Source organism: Barbus barbus, assembly GCF_936440315.1.
Source record: "Barbus barbus genome assembly, chromosome: 37".
In the NCBI taxonomy this organism is placed as follows: Eukaryota; Metazoa; Chordata; class Actinopteri; order Cypriniformes; family Cyprinidae; genus Barbus; species Barbus barbus.
This window is the reverse complement of record NC_136715.1, coordinates 1,032,726-1,060,231: the sequence shown is the minus strand read 5'-3', so window position 1 is coordinate 1,060,231 and position 27,506 is coordinate 1,032,726. Positions and strand designations below refer to the sequence as shown.

At 33.8% G+C, this 27,506-nt stretch overlaps 1 protein-coding gene across 2 annotated transcripts; it reads left to right on the top strand.

The window, feature by feature from the left end:
- The first annotated feature begins 1,289 nt into the window (after window positions 1–1,289).
- On the top strand, window positions 1,290–27,426 carry LOC306857124 (transmembrane channel-like protein 6). Of its 2 annotated transcripts, XM_079396830.1 has the most exons (22): window positions 1,290–1,320; window positions 2,016–2,139; window positions 5,233–5,403; window positions 7,464–7,582; window positions 7,664–7,801; window positions 9,518–9,679; window positions 11,065–11,173; window positions 11,630–11,714; window positions 14,714–14,977; window positions 15,841–16,013; window positions 16,808–16,952; window positions 17,845–18,000; window positions 18,515–18,693; window positions 19,936–20,026; window positions 20,100–20,197; window positions 21,456–21,551; window positions 21,629–21,704; window positions 22,272–22,405; window positions 23,512–23,688; window positions 24,669–24,747; window positions 24,836–24,931; window positions 26,788–27,426. In XM_079396830.1, the coding sequence occupies exons 3-22, from the start codon at window positions 5,357–5,359 to the stop codon at window positions 26,803–26,805; spliced, it is 2,442 nt and encodes an 813-aa protein (XP_079252956.1). In that variant the 5' UTR covers window positions 1,290–1,320; window positions 2,016–2,139; window positions 5,233–5,356; the 3' UTR covers window positions 26,806–27,426. The 2 variants fall into 2 exon arrangements, with proteins under 2 accessions (XP_079252956.1, XP_079252957.1); XM_079396831.1 differs by lacking the exons at window positions 1,290–1,320; window positions 2,016–2,139 and having other exon boundaries at window positions 5,394–5,403; window positions 7,430–7,582.
- Window positions 27,427–27,506: the final 80 nt, after the last annotated feature.

Sequence of the window (27,506 nt, the reverse complement as noted above, 5' to 3'; positions counted from 1 at the left end):
AATTGCTTGCTTTCTTTTCTTTTAATTTTAAATTTTATGCTTTTTTTTGCATTTTATTTCAGGTTTGAGTTACAGTTGATTTTATTTTACTTCTAATCTTTTTATTAATATTTAACAAGACAATAGCAGTAAATAATAGTATTTTCAATGAAAAAAATCACACCCATTTAAAAGAAACAGTTTTGGTTTTTATTTATTTATTATTATTATTTTAATTTAGGCTGGAGTTACATTTTATTGTATTTTACTTCTAATATTTTTATTGGAATTTATCAAGACAATAAATAATAAATATCTAAAAATAGATAGAATTTAAATCCAGTCAAAAAAAAAAAATCCAGTTTAAATTTTGTTTGTTTGATTGATTGATTTTATTTATTTTTGCATTTTTATTTAGACTCAAGTTACATTTTATTTAATTTCTAATTGTTTTACTGGTATTTAACAAAACTAAATAATGGTATAATCAACTGAAATGTTTAAAAGACAGATTTCTCCATTTAAACCAACTCCAGAATTCCAGTGTAAATATTCAGTGTTTATTTATTGATTGAATTATTTATATATTTTTAGCTTTCTGCTGTTCAAACTGAGTTTGATTGGTTCCCACACATGCTGACCAACGCATTTAAAAGACTTTTTCATTATAAGCATTTAAAAAAAATAATTTTATAGTGATTATGACTACAAAAGCTATTTCTAGCAACCTATAAAAATGTATATTTAGTTCAACGTTTCATGCATTTGGCAGATGCTTTTATCCAAAGCCAATAAGAGTGAATGTAAAGTCTACATTTGATCAGTTCATTCCCTGGGAATCGAATCCATGACCTTGGTGTTGCGAGCGGCATGCTGACGTTATTATTGATCAAATGTTATAAATGCACTTATCATCTAAATTTATTTAGACTTAAACGTCTTGATTTTTATTAAAGTTTAGATATTTGTACTGGAGAATCATCATGTTTTTCTGATCCAATCTCTTAATGTAGCTAAACTAATAAACATGCATTATTTTTTCTGTCGTGAGCTATTAAGTGCTATTATGTTGCATGATTATGGTGGTTTGTGGTTGATTTTATTGCGTTTATGGAAAAGCTGCATCTTGATGTAATTACTAAAGAATGTCATGTCACACAAACAATCTTGAGCAATAAACTAAACCACATTCTGGAGAAGAGCTGTTTCACACACATCTTCCGTCTGTCATCTGAGAATCAACTTCCTCCATCAGCATCGACGAACAATAAACTCTGACAGAGACACAGATGAGTAATAATAACAGACCACAGACCTGAACGGAACTGAAGCAGCCAGCAGGTACAGTTCTGTTTTATATTTACTCAGATTGACAACTTCATAACGGGGAGATTTTTTTGCATAAAACTTCTTTGTTATTCAGGAAGTCTTAGAACACATGTGACCCTGCAGCACAAAAGCAGTCATGAGTAACACAGGTATATCTGTAGCAATAGACAACAATACACTGTATGGATCACAATTATACATTTCTCTTTTATGACAAAAATCATTAGGATATTAAGATCATGTTCCATGAAGATATTTAGTAAATTTCCATACATCAATGGAAAGATTATTTATTCAGCTCTCAGATGATGTATACATCTCATTTTCAAAAAAATGTACTCCTTATGACTAGTTTGTTGGTCCAGAGTCACATTTAGTCTTTGATTTATGTGGGGACACTTTTAAGTGATGGTTTGTTTTGATGTGTTTTGACTGAAGCCAAAGGTTCAAATGAATCGGTTCATACCATTACTGAGAAATTACTGAGAAATTACTGAGGTAGTTCAAACTTTTGTGTGTAATTAAGTTTATTGCTGTTCACGCTAAAATGTTCACATAATACTGATTTAACACTTTATGTGAACACTAAAATATCATAGAAAGTATTTAGCGTGTTTAATGAGGTGATAAATAATTTACCCCCCTGCGGAAACTAAAGTGACTCAGTCCTAGTTAACGATTCAAACTATTCGAACCTGTTCTTTTAGATGATTCATTTGAACCAATTCGCGAACAGCGCGCGAAGCTGTGGAAGAACGAACCGATTCTCTGAACTGACTCGGATGTGGTGTCATTAGAAGTTTGTCGGAGGAGTATCCACCGAGTTCAGCGGTGAGTTACAGATTACTTTATTTATTTACGACAACCAGAGATTTAATAGAGTTTTGAAGAGAAACTATCGTGAAAAAGTTGATGAGCGGAAACGAGCGCGTTTGAACAGTTCGGTTTGAACTTCGGCAGGTGTAAAACAATAAAATCTCCTCAGTTTAGCCTCAAAATCAGGTTTGTCACATGTTTAGTGTTTACAGGGAACTGAATAATCAAACACTAGACATGTGAAACCTGGAGAACAAATATGAAACCATACTGAATGAGCATCACGGTAACTTACTTAAAAATACCATGGTGTTGTCGTTTTGTACCTTTACAAAAAACATGATATTTCCATGGTACTTGTCCAAAACATTTTATTTTTCGCTTCTATTTTGTCTTCAACCCAAACTGATTGATTTATTGGCTGTGGCTTAAATCCTAACGATAGTGTTCGACTCTATATCAGAAGTGTTACTATAGAGGGGTTTGGGAGCTCACTAGGTTTGAAACAACCATGAAGTTTGGTTACAGTTCAATTTATTGCAGATTTCAGATTTGACCAAAACATGGTACTTTTTACTACTCTTTTGCATTTCTATGATGCACAGACATATTGCCTATGTAGGGAGCATACTAGGATTTGAAACTTTATTTCATATTTGTAGTGAATTTGAATGAGGATTTATCATGGTAATGTCATTGAATCTTTACAAAAACATGATATTTCCATGGTAAAACAATCGTACTTTTTGCTTCTGTTTTGTTAGTGTCTTCAACCCAAACTGATTGATTTATTGGCTGTGTTTCAATAAACCTCAGACTCTGTATCTGAGGTACTTTGGATTGTATGATGCACAGATGTGATGTCTAGGTAGGGAGCACACTAGGTTTTGAAACAGCCAGAAAGTTAAAGTTCAAAATAATATTTGTCACAGATTTGTAATGAATTTGAATGATAATAATAATATTGTCAGACTACGTTTACAAAAAAGCATGCAAATGACCAAAATGTGGTAAAACCATGGTACTTTTTGCTTTAGTGCCAACTGATCAATGCATTGGCTGTGTCTCAAATCCTGGTGTTTGTGTAGCAGACTTCGTCCGCACCAGAATAATCCTGGGTTATCATAGAGCAATGTATGATGCACAGACGTGATGTGTAGGGAGCTCAGAAACAGCAGTTCAGTTGTACTTGTCATGAATTTGAATGAGAATCTGATATTTATGAGAATGACATCAGAATGCAATTCATCTGAAATGTGAAAGGGTGCGATTGTGTTGTATTTTGAGTGAATTCTGGCAGATATTATGTCATTTGTCATGCGCTGGGACACGAAACAGAACGAGCCTGTTGTGTCTCTGATTCTCTGAGTATTTCTGGAGATTTCGGTTCTGCTCTTTCAGCCGCTATGTTTTCCAGATGGCTATGAACTGGACAAAACTCTCAGAGAAAAGAGTTGTTTTGCTCTAACATGACCGTACAGGATCGGCTGGTTCTTCACTTTTGCTCTAGTTCCAGATGTGCCAATGTAATCTGAGCTCTGTTTCTAGTTCAGCACTTTTCTTTGCTGTTCTCACACAATGGCCGCATCTTATATAAACCCCCTCCCTTGGACGTGTTTCAAATTGTGTTTTAGTCCCCTAGAGGGTCGTATCCCTTCACAACACTCCCACACTCATATTCAGGATGTCAAAAACACACAATTCAACAGCTGTCTTTAATTTACATTCATGCATTTGGCTGATGTTTTAGCGACTTGTATTCAGAATCAAAGCTGTGATCTTCATCTGGATGAGTAGTGTGCATCAGATGTGGTGTGGCTCAGAATAGAGCTGTTTAGTTTTCTGTGTTGTGGAGTTTTGAGCTGGTCATATTTAATAGGCTTAACTATAACCGTAACCCATCGCTGGTCAGTTTGTGGTCCTAAAACCCATGAGAGAAAGAGCTTTTTCCAGTTTTTGGAGTTAACTGAATTACAATTCACGGAAATTCAGCAGGCAATGGCATTATGAAGTGCTCTGCTGTTCTGCATCCTGTTTGCTATAGTCATGTTTATTTATATAACGCTTTATGCAATACAGATCAGCTTCAAATACTAAAATAACTGTTAATAATGCAAAATTTGTCAATTATGACCAACTTCAGTTTCAGCTGTAAAGCAGCTCTGCAGAAGATCATTGTGTCACTATTCAGACCCATTCAATTCAGTTTAGTAACAGTGTCAGTGTTACGAAGTTAATCAACAATGAAACTGAATTGAACTGGAGTTAAAAAACAGAAAGAATAGAAAGTTATCAGCAGATTCTGATGAAGCATGGTTTCAGGAGTTTGTGGTTGATAAAGTGTGTGTGTGTGTGATTGGTTTAAGATGTTTAATGGAAAGCTTTTTCTGACCACAGTGATGTCAGTGCCAGGAAAACACACCTCCACCCATCTTACACACACACACACACACACACACTCTGCTTCCCGTTTTCTTCATGAGTTCAGTGTTTGTGTTTGTAAATCATTACACAAGTGTTTTTATTGTGAAATTTTCAATCATTCTCTGTCTGTTCTCATGAGTGTGATTGGTGTTGTTTGATAAAGTCTCTTTGTTAATGTATTCTGTGTGTGTGTGTGTGTGTTTATGTGCAGTTTTAAAGGGCCAGCAGCTGGTTTTGCTATAGGCTAGTGTTCATGGATCAGATGGTTTGCATTAAAATCATGATTAAAGTCGCAGACGCATATATGTTTTTAATTTTATTCAGTCAGGTCTGTAGCTGTTCTGAAGTGAATCTCTGCCAGCTTTAAGGCAAACTGACTCTGTAATAAACCAGCAAATAATAAAAGCTCTCTCTTGCATGTAAATGTGTCTAATTTCCTGATCCAACACAGAATTGGGTCATTCCTTGTCAAATCAGTCGAACTCCCCTGGCTCAAACTTGAGATTTTGTCAGTGTTTTCTGAAAGTGTTTAGTATTTCCTTCAGCAGAAAGAAGTATCAAAATGAAAGTTTTAATACAGGGATCTCTGGTTGTGTTATCAGGGCTGATAAAGTGTTGTTTCTTCCTCTTGTGACTCTGACACACCTTCAGATCTCCATAAAGCGTGTGTGTCTGTGATCTCAGACAGGTTTGAACACGATAAGAGCTCGGATCCCTGACATTCCTTCTGTCTGTGGAGTTTAGCCGCAGGATGACGAGGATCGGGCCGGAGTTTCCTCGCGAGCGTCTGTGAGCGCAGCACCAAATCATGGCCGGCAGGGTCAGTTTTGACTCTGATCTGGTCACTGATTTCGAGTAAGTAACTCTTTACTGTTTTTATTTCTTCATCTGCACTTCCTGTGTGTTCTGGTTGTGTTTGCTCTGTGTATGTGGGTGTGTGTAATACCGTTCATGTCATTACTGAGTCATCATAAACATCTTTTTTGTTGCTTCAAGCAGCACATTGTTTATGGATAGATTTCTGTTTTAGCTGATTAAAAATGAATATACACTACTGTTCAAATGTTTGTGGTCAGTAAGTCCGCTCCCCCCTGAAATTAATGCTTTTATTCATCAAGGACGCATTAACTTTATCAAAAGTCGCATTAAAGACATTTAAAAGATTTCAGAAACACTTCACTTAAAGCCTTTATATATAATGCATTATAAAAATGTTTTAATTCTGCCTCATAATGCAATTCATTGTACGATCTTATGAGTAATCATAACCGCTGTAATACATTATAATACTTATCTATCCATTGTTACACTTTTTAAATGTATAAAGCATTAAAACTTTGTAATGTACTTTGGATAAAAGCGAGGTCTAAATAACTAAATGTAGAGTAAAACACATGGCAGTCAACAAGGAATCTGAAAATATTAGAATGCATTTTAAATTTGGTTACAATTATGAAAAGATATAATGCATTACAATGTGTGTTATGAATAGCTTTATAATGCATTGTACATAAAAGCTTCAAGTAACAAGTATTTTGATCAACGTAGACATCAAAATAATCAGTAAAGTTCTTGCACATAGAATTGAAAAAATTATCCCATTTATAATCCAGCCAGACCAGACCGGTTTCATCAAAGGTAGGCAGGCATCCAAGACTATATGATTTAATCCATTATTCATCACTACAACAGGAAAAGACCATTATAATCACTTTAGATGCAGTAAAAGCTTTTATTGTTATTCACCATATTACAAAAATTTGGATTTGGGGAGTCATTTATTAATTGGATCAAGATTTTATACACAATACCTTCTGCCACAGTCACCACCAATGGACTAACATCACAAAGCTTCACACTGCACAGGAGGACCAGGCAAGGATGCCCACTCTCTCCTTCTTTATTCACCATCTTCATTGAACCCTTAGCAGCAGCCGTCCGCCAGAACCCACTCATCAGAGGAATCCACACACCCCAAGCACAACATAAGATTAGTTTATATGCTGATGACATTTTACTCTTTTTGCAAAATCCTCAATCATCTCTGCTAGAAATATCTAAAACCATTGATTCATACTCTACAATCTCAGATTAATTGGAGTAAATCCTCAATTCTTCCACTACATCAAACCAAATGGGATATGGCCGCCCAGATATCACCCATTCCTCTATGCACAGGTCACATCACTTATTTAGGCGTTAAGGTTGTCCAGGCTGTCAGAGCTGACTGGACTCAACTTCACTTCTTGACTGAAAACATTAGAAGACGACCTTCACCGCTGGCTCAATTTACCACTTTCCATCCAGGGCAGAATAGCTCAAATCAAAATGACAGTACTCCCAAAAATAAACTACTTCTTCTCAATGATCCCAACCCAACCTACTCTCGCTTGGTTCAAATCTTTAGACTCCATCATCAAACCAACTTCAATACATGTATAAATGGACTCACCCCACTCAGCCAGACATCATATGGCTAGATATAGAACAATCACTCTGTGAAAACTTGTACATATCAGACGTCCCAGAGCCGAATATTATTATTATTGATATTACTGTTGCCGTCATCACAGAATATTGTTATCATCACCATCTTTATTATTATTATTATTATGCATGTTACTACAACAAATTCCTTGTATGTGTAAACATACTTGGCCAATAAAGCTCATTTTCATTCTCATTAATACTACTTAAATACTACAACTATTATTCAGATTGTCATTCCTGTTTGTTTTCATTACTGTTCTTTGCTTTTTTTGTGTTTTGTGTTCACCTATATTGTATGTTTTGCACTCCTAATAAAATAAATAAAACAACTATTTTAAATTGCAATAATATTTCACATTTGTTTACTGTATTTTTGATCATGTAAATGCAGCCTGGGTGAGCATTCTGTGATCTTTGTGCATCAGGAGTCCAGCAGATGAGGAAGGGGTTCATGATTCATTCAGTCAGCTGATCCACGAACAGAGTCACGACCTTCATGATGTCATAGAGATGACCTCGTTTGACCTGGAGGAGGAGAACAGAGGTCAGATCACACCGCAGCTCTCTCTGGTCAAGACAGGAAGTGACATCAGACAGGAATCTGACAGAGCTGTTTGTGTTTCAGATGACGTTGAGTATCTGGAGGCTCCGGTGTACCAGCGGTCAGACAGCGATGCGCCGCAGCAGACGGATCATCTGATTGGAGAACGCTGGTCATCTGACACGCTCAAAGTCCTGTCCTCCATGCCCAGCCGCACCATCGGTCAGTGTGTGTTTGATTCACCTTTTCAGTGTCGCTCTTGATCCGGTGGATCACAGATGTCTGTCATCAATGGCTGGAGTTCTTCTAGATTTATTTGATTATTTTGCAATGCTGCTTTCAAAGCATCTAAGCAACAAAAATACACCGTTTGAAATTCCAGTTCACGATGCACTCATACACTCTGGAAAATAGTAAGAAAATAAGTAATAACTTCATTTTTAGTTATTTTAGTTTGTTTTAATGCTTGTTTTGTCTTATTTTAAGTCAGTGGGCCCCGGACCAGGGTTTTAATATTTAAATTTTACCATCTCTGTTTGTTATTTGCACAATTATCTTCATTACGTTGAATATTGTCATCGGTACAAGTACGTAACAATTCTGCCACATTTGTTCTGAGCAACTGAGGGAAAACATTCATTACAATAAATCGTGCTACCAATGGTAATTAAATCTAACGATTGTTTAATTAGCTCATATCACATCAAACCGTGCATATTATTGTTATACTTTGTTCTCAAATTGTTAATATTAACAACATCAGCATTGTGTGATATATAGATTGTGTGTATATAGATTAAAATTTCTTTACATCTAATGTTTAATTGTCATACCATTCGAATTTCATATTAATAAAAAAACAATTTTAACCCAAAAAGCAAATTATGCTCCCTTCAAACTGGTTTTCTTTAAAATACAAATCTTGTGTAATCCCAGGCTATCTGTAATGAAAAGTTAGAAAAGTTACAGACTGCAGCTTTAACTAAAACTAAAACAATAAAAAATACATCATTTGAAATAAATAATAAATCAAAAATTCTAAAAAAAAACAAATTCTTGTTATAATTTGGTTTAACTTGATGTTCTAAAATAACCCAATCTAAACCTGAAATAAATATAAATTATAATAGTAAATAATATAAATAAATATTAGTTTTATTTTTTTATATAACCTTTATTTAACCAGGCAAGTTAATAAGTGCTGTCAAACGATTAATCGCAATTAATCACATCCAAAATAAATGTATTTGTTTACATAATAAATGTGTGCATCGTGTATATTATGTATATATAAATAGAAACACATGCATGTATATATTTATGCAAATATGTTATGTTTATATATTAAATATATTTATATACAATATAAAATATATTAATAGAAATATATACATGTAAATATTTTCTAAATATATATGTATGTGTGTGTATTTGTATTTACATAATATATATGTGTGTGCTGTGTATATTTATTATGTAAACAAAAACTTTTATTTAGGATCCGGTTAATCGTGATTAATCATTTGACAGCACTAATAAATATAAATACAAAATTTTAGACATATTTTAAAAAAACACCAAAACTAATAAAATTACAAAAACGCAACAAAATTGCTCAAACTTAAATTAAAATGGAAAATATAAAAATAAAAACTATACATTTCAATGAATGCATAAAAATATATAAAATATTTTACACATTCACTGAAACTTTTTTTGCTTTTTAATTTGTAATATATGAGGATATTTCCTAATGCATTTTGAAATATCTTTGCTGTGTAGCCATTTCTTGACTCGGTCTTTCATCTTCATTTCTGGTGAGAAACCTCAGATGTTGTTTGTTATGATTAAAATCAGGTTTCCTGTACAGCTTGTGTCTCTTCCTCTTGATGGCTCGCTGATGTCTCCAGATGATCTCAGTTTAATCTCTTTGATTAGGTCGCAGTCGTGGCGCGATCATCTCTCAGTACTGCAACCGCACCATGCAGCTGCGCAGACGCAGGCAGAGCAGACCCTCCATCCAGCACTTCCCTCGATCCGCACGGCCCAGCATCCGCGGGTACCGCATGGAGTCGGACGGAGCAGGCTTTGAGGAAGAAGGTGAAAGGACTGAAATCACATATGTGACTCTGGACCTAGGGGTGTGCGATTATATATCGTCTGCAATAATATCGTAATTGTTGTTTTAATGATGTGCGATTTGACATTATCAGTATTTTGCAAAAACAGACCGAAAATTTATATATTTATATCATTTCATATAGTTAATCAATATCTCACAGAGAGTGCCAAAAATTGCCATGATTACAAATTTAATACAGATTTTTTACAACGGTTCAAAACACAAAGAAGTTAATTAAGAGACACCATATTGCCTGTTTTTGCTCTATTTCGATAACAGAAATAATTCCAAACACAGCTACAGCACTGTTTTGTGTCTCTGAGCAACATGATGGTGATTTGTTCCTGAATGAATCAACCGTTTAAATGATTCGGTTCAATCGCAATGAATCACTTATTAACAGTGACTTCCTGACACCTACTGGCAGGTTTAGTTTCACATTTAAAGTTTCTTTGTTATTTAGATAATTTCGAATATCAGTATTCAACGTTTTATGTTTAATATATCAAAACATTATTTATGCATTTGTAATTGCAGGTTAAATGCATTCATGTTCTGCATTAAACAGTGTAAACACATCTAAACACCTCTTCAGACGCAGCTTCTGTGTTTCCTCTGCATTGCAAAGATTAATTTTATTGATATTGATTTAATTTGCTTGGTAACAGCCCAAATGTCTTATTATTCTAATTCACTGATTAAATGTAAGAATTTGACTCAAAAGATAAAGTTAAAATGCCCATTAAAAGGTAAAAATCAATTTAAACTTATTGGAAAAGATTAATTTCTTAATTTTGGAGTCAGCAGTCCACGGTAGTCCTTAAGATTCCAGCACAATAACACACTCAGCAAAATATCGGTTAATTATTGTTATCGATAAAATCCCAGAAAATATTGAGATATTATTTTTTTTGTCAATATCGCACACCCCTACCTGGACCACAAAGCCAGTCATAAGGGTACATTTTTGGAATAATGTATGGTTTTTTATGATCGGACAATATTTGGCTGAGATACAACTATTAGAAAATCTGGAATCTGAGGGAGCAAAAAAATCTAAATATTGAGAAAATCTCCTTTAAAGTTGTTCAAATGAAGTTCTTAGCAATGCATATTACTAATCAAAAATGAAGTTTTGATATATTTACAAAATATCTTCATGGAACATGATCTTAATATCCTAATGATTTTTGTCATAAAAGAGAAATGTATAATTTTGATCCATACAATGTATTGTTGTCTATTGCTACAGATATACCTGTGCTACTGATGACTGCTTTTGTGCTCCAGGGACACATTTAATGCCTGAAACATCTTTAACTATGTTGTGCTGATCTGATGTGATGACTCTGTGTGTTTGTAGAGAATAAGAGGGAGCGTTTGGTCAATAATCTGCAGAATCTGTCAGCCAATGATCGTGTGCGTATGTTGAGAGCGATGCCGCTGAGTCTCGCAGAGAAGAAAGAGCTCAGGTAAATACACTAATAAACACTGCCACACCTGCTATTGTGTCTATTCAACATGTCCTGCAGCGCTGCTGAATATACAGCAAAACAAATCATATTTAGTTTAGAGTCTGAATACGATGTGATGCAACACAAAATGTACAGTTTATCTTAAAGAACAAAAGAAATTCATTAGACTCAACAGTATTTTTAATGTACAAAATAATGCAAAGACGATAAATAGACATCAGTTGTGCAGTTCAACTGATGTGAGTTGATTCTTTTTTTAATTAATTGTTAAAATGACTAATGAATCACTTACTGGCTGCTGGTTTTATGACAGTATGCAGTTAAAGAGTTTTGTTGTAATAAATCATGCTAAAGGCATTATTTTGTTTTGTATGTTTGCTCTAATTCACTGTAAACGTAGAAAGATTTGTGTTTTCTGAGTTCCTGATTTTCTTCTGATATTGTGTTTTTCAGGATGTTGGTGTTGAATAAAGCCGAACACTCTGTGTCTCAGAATCAGATTCCCTGCTGCAGTCAGCTCAAGTATTACATCATCATTGTGAGTAATGCTGAGCTGTTTTAGTACTTCAGCTTAAACTAAATTAAAATAAGAAATGTTGCCTTGGCAGCTAGCTGAAATAAGTTTTTTTTATTTTATTTCACAATGACAACAAAGTTGCTACTTTTTTAAGAACAGTAGTTTGTAATTCTGTAGATAGCCTATATCTGTCATATGAAGTGTGCGGCTGTTTTTTTTCTTTGTGTCTTTTGAGATTCAGCCTTCAGTCAGTGGTTGATGTTTTTGTTGAGTGTGTGCGTTTGCATGTATGTGCAGTTGTGTGCGAGTGAGTGCATACTTGTGAGTGTTTGAGCATGTGTCTGTGCTAGTGAGTGTGAGTATGTGCATGCAAATGTGTGTCAAGCAAGTGTGTGAGGGTGCATGAGTGAGTGTGTGTGTGTGTGTATCAGGGTATTAACGGTAGTTTTATGGTGTTGTATCACAGGCGTGTAGTGGAGTGTGTCAGAGGTTAATCATGCATGCTGTTTGTTTTGAATGGTTTATATTTACACTCTGTGTCAGATGTATTTTAGTATTGAAGATGATATGCAAGCTCTCTGACATTCAGTCCAGTTTCAGTGTGGCTTTATTGGCATCAGCTGAACATTTGCATTAAAGTGAGACATGCTGCAAAATGTCACAGTAAAAATGGACAAAAATAAACTGTTAGTATTAAACATAAAAAAAAATATTGAGAATTGCTTTGAAAGTTGTTCAAATTAAGTTCTTAGCAATGCATATTACTAATCAAAAATTAGGTTTTGATATATTTACGGTAGGAAATTTACTAAATATCTTCATGAACATGATCTTAATATCCTAATGATTTTTTGGCATAAAAGACACATAGTATTTATTAATTTTAGTTTATTTAGTTTGAGTTATTTTAGTACTTCAACTTAAACTAAACTAAAATAAGCATTGAGAATTTTGTAAAATATTTTTTTAACATTTCAAATAACAAAACAGTTTTTTTTCAAGGTTTTATGTTTAGTTAAATCTAACTAGCCTGACTGTAATTAAGCATATCATTAAGAAGGATAAACTAACTATGAATAATATACCACTGAATATGCTAAATAACTGTGGCTGTGGTAGGGCTGTGACGATAACTGCATTACCGCGGTAATGAGATGGTGTTGAGGTCATCACTGCACTTGTTCTGCAAGGTATTTGCAGGAGGAAGCTAGAGGTCTGCATTCCCGCCGCTCTCCCACAGGAACCACAGGACATGACCGGATTTCTTGCGACGCGGGATTAAATTCTGAATAAAACGCAGTAGCAGTCTGCAACTCTGGTGTAATTTGAACGGGAGCAGGCGGTCTGACAATATCACGTTCCCGACTCCTTTCAGAACAGCATATCTGCGCTTTACTCTCTCTTATCGCTCACTGGTACAGCCTGCGCTCAGGACTGTTGCATGCGCTGCACGCACGGACCAGTGCTTTCTGCATCATGTATTTTATTGCGGGGTCTGTGCACGCAGCATGTGCATAACGGTCCTCAGAGCAGGCTAACCGGTAAATATACGGCCCTCAAACAGAACAGACAGGTTATCGATGAGTGACAGAGCAGAATAAGGATGGCAGAGCATAATTAATTCAGTTTTTAAAATAATAAAGTTACAATTACATAATAATAGTTCTACTTCAATTCGTTTTTTTGGTGGTGGTGGTGACTGTCATAACTTTTTGAATTTATTCAAACATAAATTAAACATTGAAGAACAGTAAAATGAATGTCCAGCGCTCTCTCCACCCTCAATATCACGACTGAGGTGCCCTTGAGCAAGGCACCGTACCCCCGGGCGCCGCGGCATAAATGGCTGCCCACTGCTCCGGGTGTGTGTTCACGGTGTGTGTGTGTGTGTGTGTGTTCACTGCTGTGTGTGTGCACGTTAGATGGGTTAAATGCAGAGCACGAATTCCGAGTATGCTATTAAAAGTACCAAAGCACAATGCTTATTGCGATATATTGGATGGGAGGTGTCCTTCAACGTTCTGTCCATTACCTGAAAACTAAAATATTGATATCGCTCTGTAAAAATAAGAATCTATTGGTTTTTACCCAGCCCTATAAGAAACCCACATCAGGCAAGTCTGACTCGGGACATTCTTCTCAGAGATGTAAAATTTTTCGCAATGGCTACAAGCCAACGGTTTTGTTCATATTTTGCTTATTATTTTAAATGACAGATGTCGTATTTTTTTTTCTTTCTCTGCGACACTTCTTCTATTGTGTTGACAGCAAAATGTAAAACTAATTTGTTTTATACAAAAACTAATAGGTATATAGTGGGAGCGGGTGGATGAAAAAGCCAAATCAGAAAAAAAAGCCTCTTTTATGTTGCACTTTAAAAAAGGTTGTTGTTATAAATGTAGCCTAATTATTGGTTAAAGAATATTAATGATAATTTGCTGTTTCAAACGATGAATTATTCAAAGTTTTAACAATTTGTGTTTGGACGTCCACATACTGTTACCCGAAAAACAATGTCTAAAGAAATAGTAAACAAAGTTTAGTACAACTCACCTGAACTAAGCAATGCTGGGCATGTTGAGCTCGGCTTGTTCTTTTTTGCAGCTTTCTCAGGTTGTTATTCTTTCAATAATTTATTGTACAAAGAATCGGTTACAAAAGATGACAAAGACTTCCATAATTCCTGTTAAACTCAAAAGATGCTGAAAAAACAAAGTTATAGAAATAAATATTATTTTATGTTAATCTTGTTAATATAATTTGCTATTTTAATAATAACGAAGACTACTTTATTATTATTCATTTCCATGTCCATTTACAAGCTGCATGCGTTCTTGATCAAAAGTCATTGGAGATTTCCGCGGGGGTGGGGGGGTGTTGGGAGATGCGATAAACCGCGTGATTTGTTTCACCGCGGTAAGAAAAAATCCCATATCGTCACAGCCCTAGGCTGTGGTGTGTTTGTAGTCTCTCAGTGGTTTGTGATCAGGTTAATGATGCTGTGGTGTATTGTCTGTCAGGCGCTGAGGCACGGCTGGTACGGCTGGCTGTCGTTCCTGTCCTCGCTGCAGTTGTGGCAAACAGCTCTGAAGTGTGTCAGCGGCCGCTTCGGGACGGGCGTCCTCTCGTATTTCATCTTCCTCAGAACACTCCTCTTCTTCAATGTCTTCCTGTTCCTGGTCACGGGTTTGCTGTTAGTGGTCCCTCAGGCCATCGTGCATCCGGACCAGGACCAGAACATCACCGTCAGGAGCACATGGGGCCTGGAGGTGCTCACGGGCGCCGTAAGTGCATTAATAAACACACAATTACATATTTACATTTAGGCATTTAGCAGACGCTTTTATCCAAAGAGACTCACAAATGAGAAGCAATCAAAATCAACAAAATAGCAACAACATGCAAGTGCTATGACAGGTCTCAGTTAGCCTAACGCAGTACGCAAGTTTTTTTTTTAAATATAATAAATAAAAAGAAAACAGGAATAGGGAACGCTAGTGTTAGAGTGTCTTTTTTTAATATATAAAAATAAAACAAGTCAAAAGAATAGAAAAAGGATAGAGAATGCTAGTGTTAGAGGGTCAAGTGTTTTTTAATAAAAAAACAAACGGATAAAATAGAATTAGTATAGAGAGGGCTAGAGTTAGAGGGTCAAATGAAGATGGAAGAGATGTGTTTTTAGCCATTTCTCAGATTGAGTTGGGCAGGTCATTCCACCAGGAGGGAACAGTTAATGTAAAAGTCTGTGAAAGTGATTTTGTGCTTATCGAGGGCAAAAAAGCAAGTGAAGGACTCCCTGAGATTCACAGATGTGACTCTTTCACACATTCACTAGCAGTTAAGTTTGGAATAAGATTTGATCACAAATACAGTAAAAACTGTGAAATATTATTCTAATGTAAAACAGCTGTTTTCTATGTGAATATGTGTTAAACTGTAATGTATTTCTGTGATCTGCAGCTGTATTTTCAGCATTATTACTCCAGTCTTCAGTGTCACATGATCTTCAGAAATCATAATAATATACTGATTTACTGCTCAAGAAACGTTTAGACTGTAGGTTCAACTTGACTTGGAAACACAACAGTTTGATGCTGTAAGCGAGATGCTTCACTCTCTCACAGATGATTCTCTCTCACTCTCTCAGGGTTATTTCTCACACTCTGTGCTGTATTACGGATATTATAGTAATAAAAGGCTAAATACGGGCAGCAGGAACGGGACGTCCTATAGTTCTGGACTGTCCTATAACATGCCTCTCGTTTACTTCTTCACCATCGGCATCGCCTTCTTCATCACCTGCATCATCCTCGTCTACAGGTGAGGCTCTCCTGAAAGCATTGTTTACGCATGTCCATCACTTGTGATTGTTTCTGCTGCACACATAGTTTAATCGCACCTAAAGGTTGCATTTAATATCAATCAGCGGGGGGCAGTTAATCTATAGGTTGAGTGTGTTTTTACTAAATAAATAATTTAACAAATAAAAGAAAAAGAAAATTCAAACAAGGTGAAGTACTTTTCATTACTAAAGTATTTGAGTTTATTTATCATATAAAGCCCTGTTTCTCGATGTTCAAAATAACTACATAAATAACTATATCGTGAAATATATTGTTACCATGAAATAAAATGATTCATACAGTGAAACTTAATTTTGGTCATACTGCCCACCCCTAATTGAGATATTATTGTAGGTTTTATGAATTGTTTGAATTTTTCTTTATTTAATTTCATTTAATGTTTATCCTCATTTTTATTATAATTACATTTTATGGTTTAATTTTAATAAATTTTTTATAATTTTGTCTTTTTTTAGTATATCCTATATATTTTTTCAAATTAATTTTTATTTCAGTTTTAGTCATTTTAATACATCGAGCTAAACTAAAGGAGAACGACTAGCTTGGCAACTAGCTGAGTAAATAAGTTTTTTTTTTTTTACATATTTCAGTTAAAATTTTATTTAATTTTTTATAAAGTGATTTTTTTTTTTTTGTTTAATTTCAGTTTTAGTTAACTATAATAACCCTGGTATAATGTTCTTGACCTGCAATCCAGATGAGCTGCACTGATCCTCTGTGTTTCTGATCCTCTGTGTTTCTGTTTTCCAGCATGTCGAAGTCGTTCGGTCAGAGTTTCCGCATTGATAAATCTAAAGGCCTGTTGGCCATAAAGGTCTTCAGCTCATGGGACTTTAAAGTCATTAAGAAAAGCTCAGTGAGACTGCAGCGGGCAAACATCGGCACACAGCTGAAGGTCAGCACACATATGATCCATATATGACTCGCATGTACACGTATAATCCTTGTCTGACACACACACACACACACACACACTTATGATCCATGTATGATACACACACATACACACTTATGATCCATGTATGATACACACACATGCACACTTATGATCCATGTATGATACACACGCACACGTACGATTCATGTATGTCATCCATGTATGGCACACACGCACCCGTATGATCCATGTATGACACGCATGCACCCATACGATCCATGTATGACACGCACACACCCGTATGATCCATGTATGACACGCACACACCCGTATGATCCATGTATGACACGCATGCACCCGTATGATCCATGTATGACACGCATGCACCCATACGATCCATGTATGACACGCACACACCCGTATGATCCATGTATTACACGCACGCACCCGTATGATCCATGTATGACACATGCACACATATGCCACACACGCACACGTATGATCCATGTATGACACACACACACACATATGCCACACACGCACACGTATGATCCATTTATGACACACACACACACACGTATGATCCATGTATGACACACACACACACACATATGCCACACACGCACACGTATGATCCATGTATGACTCACACATATGATCCATTTATGACACACACACACACGTATGATCCATGTATGACACACACACACACACACATATGACACACACGCACACGTATGATCCATGTATGACACACACGCACACGTATGATCCATGTATGACACACGCACACGTATGATCCATGTATGACACACACGTAAGATCCACGTATGACACACACGTACACGTAAGATCCATGTCTGACACGCACACGTATGGCACACGCTTCAGTTGTTCTCTGTGTTTGCAGGAGTTGGTGGCGGAGGTGAACCGTCAGACGCTGAAGTTCCCTGTTCTCCAGCGGCTCTTCCGACTCTTCATCCACATGCTGGCGTGGATCATGTGTTTGGGAAGCACGTTAGCATGTGTGCTAGCTGTGTATTACTTCTCTGAATACATGTACACGGTACGACATACACTTTTTGATCCATTGATTCGAAAGACTGGAAAGACAAGCTCACATTTTGCATTTCGCTGCGAGCTGATTTACAAACACAGGAAAGCTGTGATTTGGCCAAAACGAGGGAACTTTGAAGTCAATATAATGTTGCTGTATATGAGTCTGAAATATTTTTTATATATTATATTTAGTGTAGGTTAAGTAACAAAAAATGACAAAAACAGAACAAAATTACTAAAACTTTAAATAAAATTAAAATCAAAGCAGTAAATATAAAAATAACATAAAAATAAAATCTAATCATTCCCAAAAAAAAAAAATCTAAATTGTAACAAAATCTATATTAAAATATAGTATATCAGTGATAGTCAAATAACACAGGTCTCGTGTGTGTTTTAGTTGTTGAATGTTCTGGAGTGTTTGCTCTATAAACATCATGTAATCAGCAGTCAGTCTGATTTAATTTCTCAGTGTTTGTGTTTGTTGATTCGGCTGTTTCTACCGCGTCTCTCTCTCTCAGGAACTGCGTAAAAGCGCTCGCGCCGGCTCGTCTGATCCGCTGCTGAAGGAAGCCAGTCTGTTGGCCGTTCCTGTCGTGGTGTCCAGCTTTAACTTGCTCCTGCCCGGATTCTTCAACACCGTGGCCTGGATGGAGGAGTACGATTCTCCCAGTGTGCTCAATTACGTCTCCATCAGCAGGTAGAACGGCCGACCACTTTCAAAGTATTTTTCCCTTTCATTTTCTCCATAGGAGTGAATTAATCATCAAATAAGAGTTCTGATCCATGAACCAAACAAATGGTCACGAAGGAAGTGGCTTAAATGTGTTGAAGGTTTTTGGTTTCATTTATGAAATAATTAGTTTTATTTTATTTTTATAATTTAAATTTATTGTTGTATTAATCTTTTACATTTTAAGTTATTAAAAATATATTTTTAGTTTTTCATTTTAAATAAAACTATATTTTTTAATTATTGAAATATTTTTTATATTGCTGTCAAACGATTAATCGCATCCAAAATAAAAGTTTTTGTTTGCATAATGTGTGTGTTTTGTGTATATTTATTATCTATATATATAAATACACATACATACAGCATATATTTAGAAAATATTTACATGTTTATATTTATATTCATATAATTTATATTGTAAATAAATATATTTGTTATATAAAGATTTTTTTTCTCTGAAATATATACATATACACAGTACACCTACATATATTATTAAACTTTTATTTTGGATGCCATTAATCGCGATTAATCATTGAACAGCACTCATTTTTTATTTGTTTGGTTTTTTTGGTTTTATTTTTTTACATTTATTAAACAAACAAAAATATTAATATTTTAAATGACAATTTAATTCACTTAAACATTTTTCTTTTATTTTTTTATTCTAAATTTAATTTCAAATCTAAATTTTAAATATGTTTTTTATTTTTTTAATTGTCTTGTGTTTTACATTGTCTTTATTGGCCATTTAAAAACTAGGGGAAAAAGTGACATTTTAACATTTATTAATTTTGATATTATAAAATCATATTTAAAAAAATTTTTTACATGCTTTTTTTGGTTCAAATTTTCAGTTTATATAAAAAAATTGATCTTTGCATTTTAAATTAATTCATTAAAGAAGGATTGTTTAAATTTTTAATGGTTTTTTTAATACAATAAATTATTAAAATTTTTAAATGACGTCTTCATCTCTTGCATTGAAAGTCCAGCAGGTTTTTGCAGTGTGATGCTGTAAAGGCTATTGCTATTTAAAAACCTAACAGTCTCAGAGCTTATGGTCTGTTATCACATAAAAATCTGTTTCTATATGGAGATTTGAAATGGATTTGAACAGTAAGCGTCTGTTGCACTGATCAAACTGTTTAACCCTTTGTGTTATAAATGCATTGAATGTTTGATTTAGTCTGGCGTGCCCCACAGGAACCTGCTGCTGAAGGTGAGCGTGTTGGGAGTGCTGTGCTATTATTGGCTGGGCCGCGTGGCGTCGGATCCTCACAGTCTGGGTTTAGAGGTGAGTCTCGTCGTGTGTTTGCAGCGCTGTGTCTGTATCTCAGGATCTCTGATGCTTGTGTTTCTGTGCTCAGTGCTGGGAGAGTTTCGTTGGGCAGGAGCTGTACCGTTTCCTCCTGATGGACTTCATCTTCATGCTGCTGGACACCTTCTTCGGAGAGTTTCTGTGGAGGTAAGCAGAAATGATTCCCAGGAGCTCATTGTTGTCATTAATTGCTTACTTGCCATGTAGAATTTTTACATTCATTCATTCTTACGGTAAAACTTTACAATAAGTTGTCATTTGTTAACATCAATTAATGTATTAACTAACATGAACAAAGATCAACACATTTATTACAGTATTTATTCATCTTTGTTAATATTAGTTAATAAAAATACAGTCGTTCATTGTTAGTTCACAGTGCATTAACTAATGTTAACAAACACAACATGTGATTTTAATTTTAAATGCTGAAATTAACATTAACTAAGATTAATAAATGCTGTAGAAGTATTGTTTAATCTTAGATCATGTTAACTAATGTTGTTAACTAATGAACCTTATTGTAAAGTGTTACCATTCTTACATTTCATCAACATTTTTTTTTTAAATTTCATTGTATATTTTTAAATTGTTTTGCTTACATTTTTTAAATAATTTAAGTTTTCATTTTTTTAACAATTGCATTCATATTTTAAATTATAACTTAATTTACAAAAATAAATCTGCTTTTTATTTTATGTATATATGTATATGTATATGTTTTTTATTTAATTTTTTATTGTCTTGTTTTAAAGGCTATTTGGCTGTTTAAAAAAATAAAACTTAACATTATATTCTTTTATTTAATTTTTAACAATTTTTAATCATTGTAGTCATATTTTAAATTATAATTTAATTTATAAGAAAAATCATTTTATCATTTTAATTGTCTTGTTTTTGAAAGACTTGGGCTGTTTAAAAAAAGAAATCTTAAAATTTCAGAGGTTATTTATGAATTTTACTTTTATTTATTGCAACATTGTTTTGAAATGTTTTGATTTCATTTTTTTAATGCAGTGTTTTTAAAAAATGTTCATGTACCCTATAATAATGTTGCAATAAATAACATTAAAAAGAAATGTAAGCATCTATTCTTTCTTGCATTTCATTTGACTTTTATTGCAGGAAAGACTATTAGCTAATTTAAGGGAATCTTTAATATCTCAGAGAACTAACAGTTCTGATTCTTTACTGTTCTTTTCCCAAAAATCAAGTTGTCATGAAGGCAGTGGCTGAAATTTATCTAAAATGTTTTTCTTTTTTTCTTTTTAATTTATGAAATGATAAATTTTTTGTATTTTTTTAAATATATAAAAAAATCAGATTTTTATTTTATATTAATATTTTAAATTCAAATTTTTCTTTTTTTGTAGTGTGTTTATTAACAGAGTCTTCTCTCGCTCAGGTTGTTTTCTCAGAAGGCTCTGAAGAGGAAGAGGAAGCCCGTGTTTGATATCGCCAGGAACGTTCTGGAGCTCATCTACGGACAGACTCTGGCCTGGTAACGCTGGTTCCCATTGAGTGCACTCAGAAGTGTCCTCTGTTCTCCATCAGTGATGTGTGATGTTTCATCTGCAGGCTGGGTGTCTTATTCTCTCCTCTGCTGCCGGCGGTTCAGATCATTAAACTGCTCTTTCTCTTCTACACGAAGAAGGTTTGTTTGTTTGATTTATGCATTTCTTTAGGCATTTAACAGCCTGATTCACAAGTGTGCGCTCTTTTGCATGGAGCAGTTTGTGACCCTGGAGCACAAAACCAGTCATAAGGGTACATTTTTAGAAATTGAGATGTATGCATCATCTGAAAGCTGAATAAATAAGCTTTGCATTGATGTCTGGTTTGTTATGATCGGACAATATTTGAAAATCTGGAATCTGAGGGAGCAAAAAAATCTAAATATTGAGAAAATCTCCTTTAAAGTTGTTCAAATGAAGTTCTTAGCAATGCATATTACTAATCAAAAATGAAGTTTTGATATATTTACGGTAGGAAATTTACTATATCTTCATGGAACATGATCTTAATATCCTAATGATTTTTGGCATAAAAGAGAAATGTATAATTTTGATCCATACAATGTATTGTTGGCTATTTCTACAGATATACCTGTGTTACTGATGACTGCTTCTGTGCTGCAGGGACACATATTATAATGAAAGTTTAAATGTGTTATTGAATGTTGCAGTGAATAAATGCTGTGTTTGTGTTTTGTCCGGCGCAGGTCAGTCTGAAGATGAACTGTCAGGCGTCGGGGAAGCCGTGGCACGCCTCTCAGATGACCACCATCTTCATCACACTGCTGTGTTTCCCAGCATTCCTTGGGGCCGCTGTGTGTGTGACCTACACCATGTGGACGTGAGTGTCGAGTATCTGTGACTGGTGCTCCATTCAATGATTTCATCATATGCTCTATATTAATGTGGCAGTAATTATTAATTCATTCTTACATTTCATCAACATTTCTTTTTTTTAATTTCATCATATATTCATTCATTTATTTAAAGTTAAATCCATACTTTTGGAGACACTTGCAGTTTTTCTTTCCAGTTTTGCATGAAAAAACAATACATTGCAACATTCTATGATGTATTTCAAAATGTCATTTATTTCATTAATATAATGTTAAACCCTTTCATTCTTTGGAGACACTGTTTTAGTGTTTTATTTTATTTTTACATAAAGTAATCTTTATATATTTATTTTCGCTTACATTTCTATTTTTATTTCTTTATTGCAACATTTTAAAATGTTTATAAATGTCATATTCATTTATTTGCTGCTTCCTCTCAAGCACACATCTTTGATACTTTTATTGCAACATTTCATGATGTTTTTAAAAATTTCATCATATATATTAATGTTGCAGTAAATAAAATTTAAATTATTAATTTTTTAATTTTTTCATTCTTACATTTCATCAACATTTCTATAATTTAATCAAATATTAATTAATTTATTTAATATTAAATCCATACTTTTGGAGACACTTTTACAGTTTTGCATGAAAAAAATACATTGCAACATTCTATGATGTATTTAAAAATGTAATTTTATATCTATTTAATTTCATTTATATAATATTAAACCCTTTCATTCTTTTAAAATGTTTATAAATGTCATATTAATTTCATTGCTGCTTCCTCTCAAGCTCACATCTTTGATGTTTTTATTGCAACATTTCATGATGTTTTTAACAGTTGCATCATAAATATTAAAGTTGCTATAAATACTAATATTTGTTCTTTTACTTTTATTGCAATATTCCATGATGTTTTTAAAAATGTCAGGATATAATAATATGGGAGAAATAATCTTGTTTAATGTTAAATGCCTCCATACTTTTAGACACTTTTACAGTTGTAGTTGTTGTTTACATGAAAAATGGATGTATTAAATTCTCTCTTGTTCTGAATGTCGTGTGTGTGTGTGGGTGTGTGTGTGTGTGTGTGTGTGTGTGTCAGGATGCAGCCGTCGAAGCGCTGCGGTCCGTTCCAGGGCCTGAAGACTATGTTCCATGCGGGGAAGATCTGGGTTCATGACCTGGCAGATGTGAACCCTAATCTGCGCTGGCTGGCCTCAGCTCACACTTATCTGGTGGAGAACCCCCTCTTCCTCTTCCTGTCCGCCGGCATCTTCCTGTGAGTCTGCTCTCGCTCTGGAGAACCAACTTCTCCATTACACTTGTCTCAGATGGTTCTTCTCAAATCTGAGTAAGGCACCTACAGTGGGAATGTAGAGATATTATTATAATTTGAGTCATTGTTGAGATCTCCTGAAACTGTAGAGAATTGGTGAGATTACTAACATCTGAGACTACAGTTATTCATGCATTTATTCTGATTTCATCACATGGTATTTCCATTTTGTCTTTTTTATTTGACATATAGTTTTTTCATATTTAATTTAATTAACTTTTTTTATTTGTGCATTTCATTTTACTTTTATTTATTATAACATTCCATGTTTTTAAAATTGCATGTTAATTTTATTTTTAATTAATAATTTTTTAATTTGATTTTATTTATAATATTTAATCCCTACACTCTTTTGGAGACAGGTTTACATGAAATTTGATTTATTTATTTTTCCATTAATATGTTTCATTTGACTTTTATTACTTTATTGTAAATTTCCATAATATATTAATAAATACATATAATTTTATTTACTTGCTGTTAAATCCCTCCATACTTTGAGACACTGTTTTTTTTATTTGGAGGAGGGGGGGTTATTGATTTTATTTATTTTTACTTTTCATTTTACTTTTATTTATTTATTATTTAATGTTAAATCCATCAGTATGTTAAAACACTGTTTTATTGTTTTGTTTATGAAATTTTACATAAAAAATATATTTATTTGTTCATTAATTTATTTTATGCTTACATTTAATTGTACTTTTATTTTTTTATGGCAACATTCCATAATATATTTATAAATGTCATTAATTTATTTTTTTATCTACTGTAAAATCCCTCTGTGCTTTTGGAGATTCAAACCTATTAGCAAATCACTTTTAATCACAGTACTATAAAAGAGACGCATCTAAAATGCAGAAGTCTGAGTTTGATCTGGTTGCTCTGTTTGATGTCAGTGGTGTTTCTGTGTGTGTTTGCAGGATCGTGATCTACTTCCACAGTCAGGTGGTGGACGGTCAGCGGAAGATCATCGAACTGCTTCAGGAGCAGATTGAGAATGTGAGATGCAAATCATGTGAACATGTGACCGTATGATCATGTGTGTGTGACTGTAGCATGACTTCACTTCCTGTTCTTGCTGATTCAGGAGGGCGAGGATAAGAAGTTCCTGATCACACGACTGCAGGACATCCATGAGCGCAAACGAGGCGGGACGCCGCGCCGTGTGAAAGGAGCCAGCGAGGTACACACACACACACACACCTGGTGCATGAATCTTTGATTTAGTGCAAAATATTGTGTGAAGAATCTACATAAAAGTCAAATGTGTCTGCTTTCGGGTCATTTTTCTTAACTAAAACTAGTAAAACATTTTTTGACTGTAAATAAAGCTAAAATATATACAGGTGTATACATATGCACATATACATACATACACACACACACTCACTCACTCACTCACACACACACACACAGTCAAACCAGAAATTATTCAGACACCATATATTATCTTTGATATTTTTTTTACTAGTGGGTGCAGGACACTAGAGTTAATTTCTGTAAGTGAGGAGAGCAAAATAAAGTAAACTGTGACATATTATACCCAAAACTTCTTCATACAGTGGGCTAGCAGTAAAACTTGGGAGCAAAAATGATTCAGACACTTTGAGCTGAGCATGTTTTGCTTCAGTGTTTTTCTTTAATTGCTAATGTGATGTTTTTCCTCCACAGACTGAACTAAATGAAGCATTGCTTGGTGATTGGTCGAGCTAAATTGGTTTTATCTAATTATGTTCTTAAATTTAACATCTGACAGCTATTCAACCCAATTCATTACAAACCTTTCTATCAGTTATCTGACTTTATCAAGATCAGTTTGTTCTGACACAGTTTAACTCTCATATTCTTCTCATATTTTAGTACCATTTTCTAAACTATAGCGAATAAACTGTGATAATGTGAGAAATGTTGAAGGTGACTGTATATGTATGTATATATGTATGTGAATAATATATATATATATATACATACATACATACATACAAAGCAAAGACATTGGTTAATAAAATGGGATTAGATACATTTGTGTTGTTTAACATATTTAATTGCAGTTTGCGTCATATTCTGAGTTTGCATTTCACTGTTTTAATTCATTTTGATGAATACTAAATCTGTTTTTTGCGAGTGGGATGAATTAATGCATATTCACATTTAGTCTAGGACTACAGTAACAGCATGTTCACTCGGCGCATTGTTAGTCAATAAATGGGAAAAAAGTAACTCAGATATTTTCTTATAAATTAGAAAGTAATGCGTTATTTACTAGTTGCTTGAAAAAAGTAATATTATTACGTAACTCGCGTTACTTTTAATGCGTTACCCACAACACTGCATATATGCACACACACACACACACACACACACACACACACACACACACACACACACACACACACACACACACACACACACACACACACACACATATATATATATATATATATATATATATATATATATATATATATATATATATACTAGGTGAAAAAAAACTAAAATAAATTTTATAGAAAGTTATATAAAGTTTAATTTGAAGCACTAAAATTATTATGCAAAGAAATAAAAACTCAAATAAATACATTTACTTTATTTTATTTAATAATATAATAAATATTAAATCCCTCTGTATTTTGTATTTTTACATAGAAATAAAGCTGAAATAAAATAAAATATTCGATGAAAACTAAAAAAAAAAGGCAACTAACTAAAATGAGTTGATTTAAAGCACTAAAATTACTAACCGGATATAAATAAAAACTAAAACTGAACTAAATTATATTAAAATTTAAATTTAAAGCTAAAATAACCCTTGAAACATAATAAAAACCCTAAATAAAATGACTGAAAATTAAAACTTAAATATTAAAAACTGTACTAGTATATAAATAATACTATAAAATAACAATAGAAACGCAACAAGTGGGTATAAAAACCTGATCAGACGTGATCCTGTGATTTGTGATTCCTTTTTATTTCATTTTTCCACTCATTCTGTGTTTGTCGAGTGATTTAGATCATGTGATTTGCGTCTGGTTTCAGGATTCCAGTTGTACATGACACTCTTCTTGAGCTGATGGAGCCATAGAAACGAGCTGAACAGAAACTCTGATGAATGTGGATCTCTCGCAGAAACCACTCGAGTCCATCATGAACCTCCGTGATCCTGCACAGATCAGACAGATGATTCTAGAACCCAGAATGACACTCTTCACAGGAAGACCGGAGGAAATAAACACTCTCACTGCTAGCTTCGGTTAGTTGGATTCTGGTTAAATCTGTGGAAATATGACCTTTTATACTGGTGATGGTGTTTTCATGCCGTCTCTGATATTGAGACACTTTTAATTTTACTGTGAAATATTTCATACTGTTCCTCATCCCTCAGAAACTGGACCCTCTGTTTAATGTGATATTCTTTTCACATAAACAGTTTTAAATAAATATGATTTTTATATATATATATATTAAAACAAAAACATTGTTGACCATGCTCATAATTAATATTTTTTATGAAAGCATGCAAGTGAAATGGCGATGTTCAACAGGTATGTACACTTTACACACAATGACTTCTTTCAGAAACACTCATAAATATGATTTACATAAAATAAATAACATATTGTAGCTTAACTTTGTCTTATGTTTGAACATATTCTACAAATCACAATAGAAAGGCTGAAGGTGAATGTCAAGAATATTGTGTAATATATATATTTTTATATATATATAAATATATAATTAATATATATTAATTATAT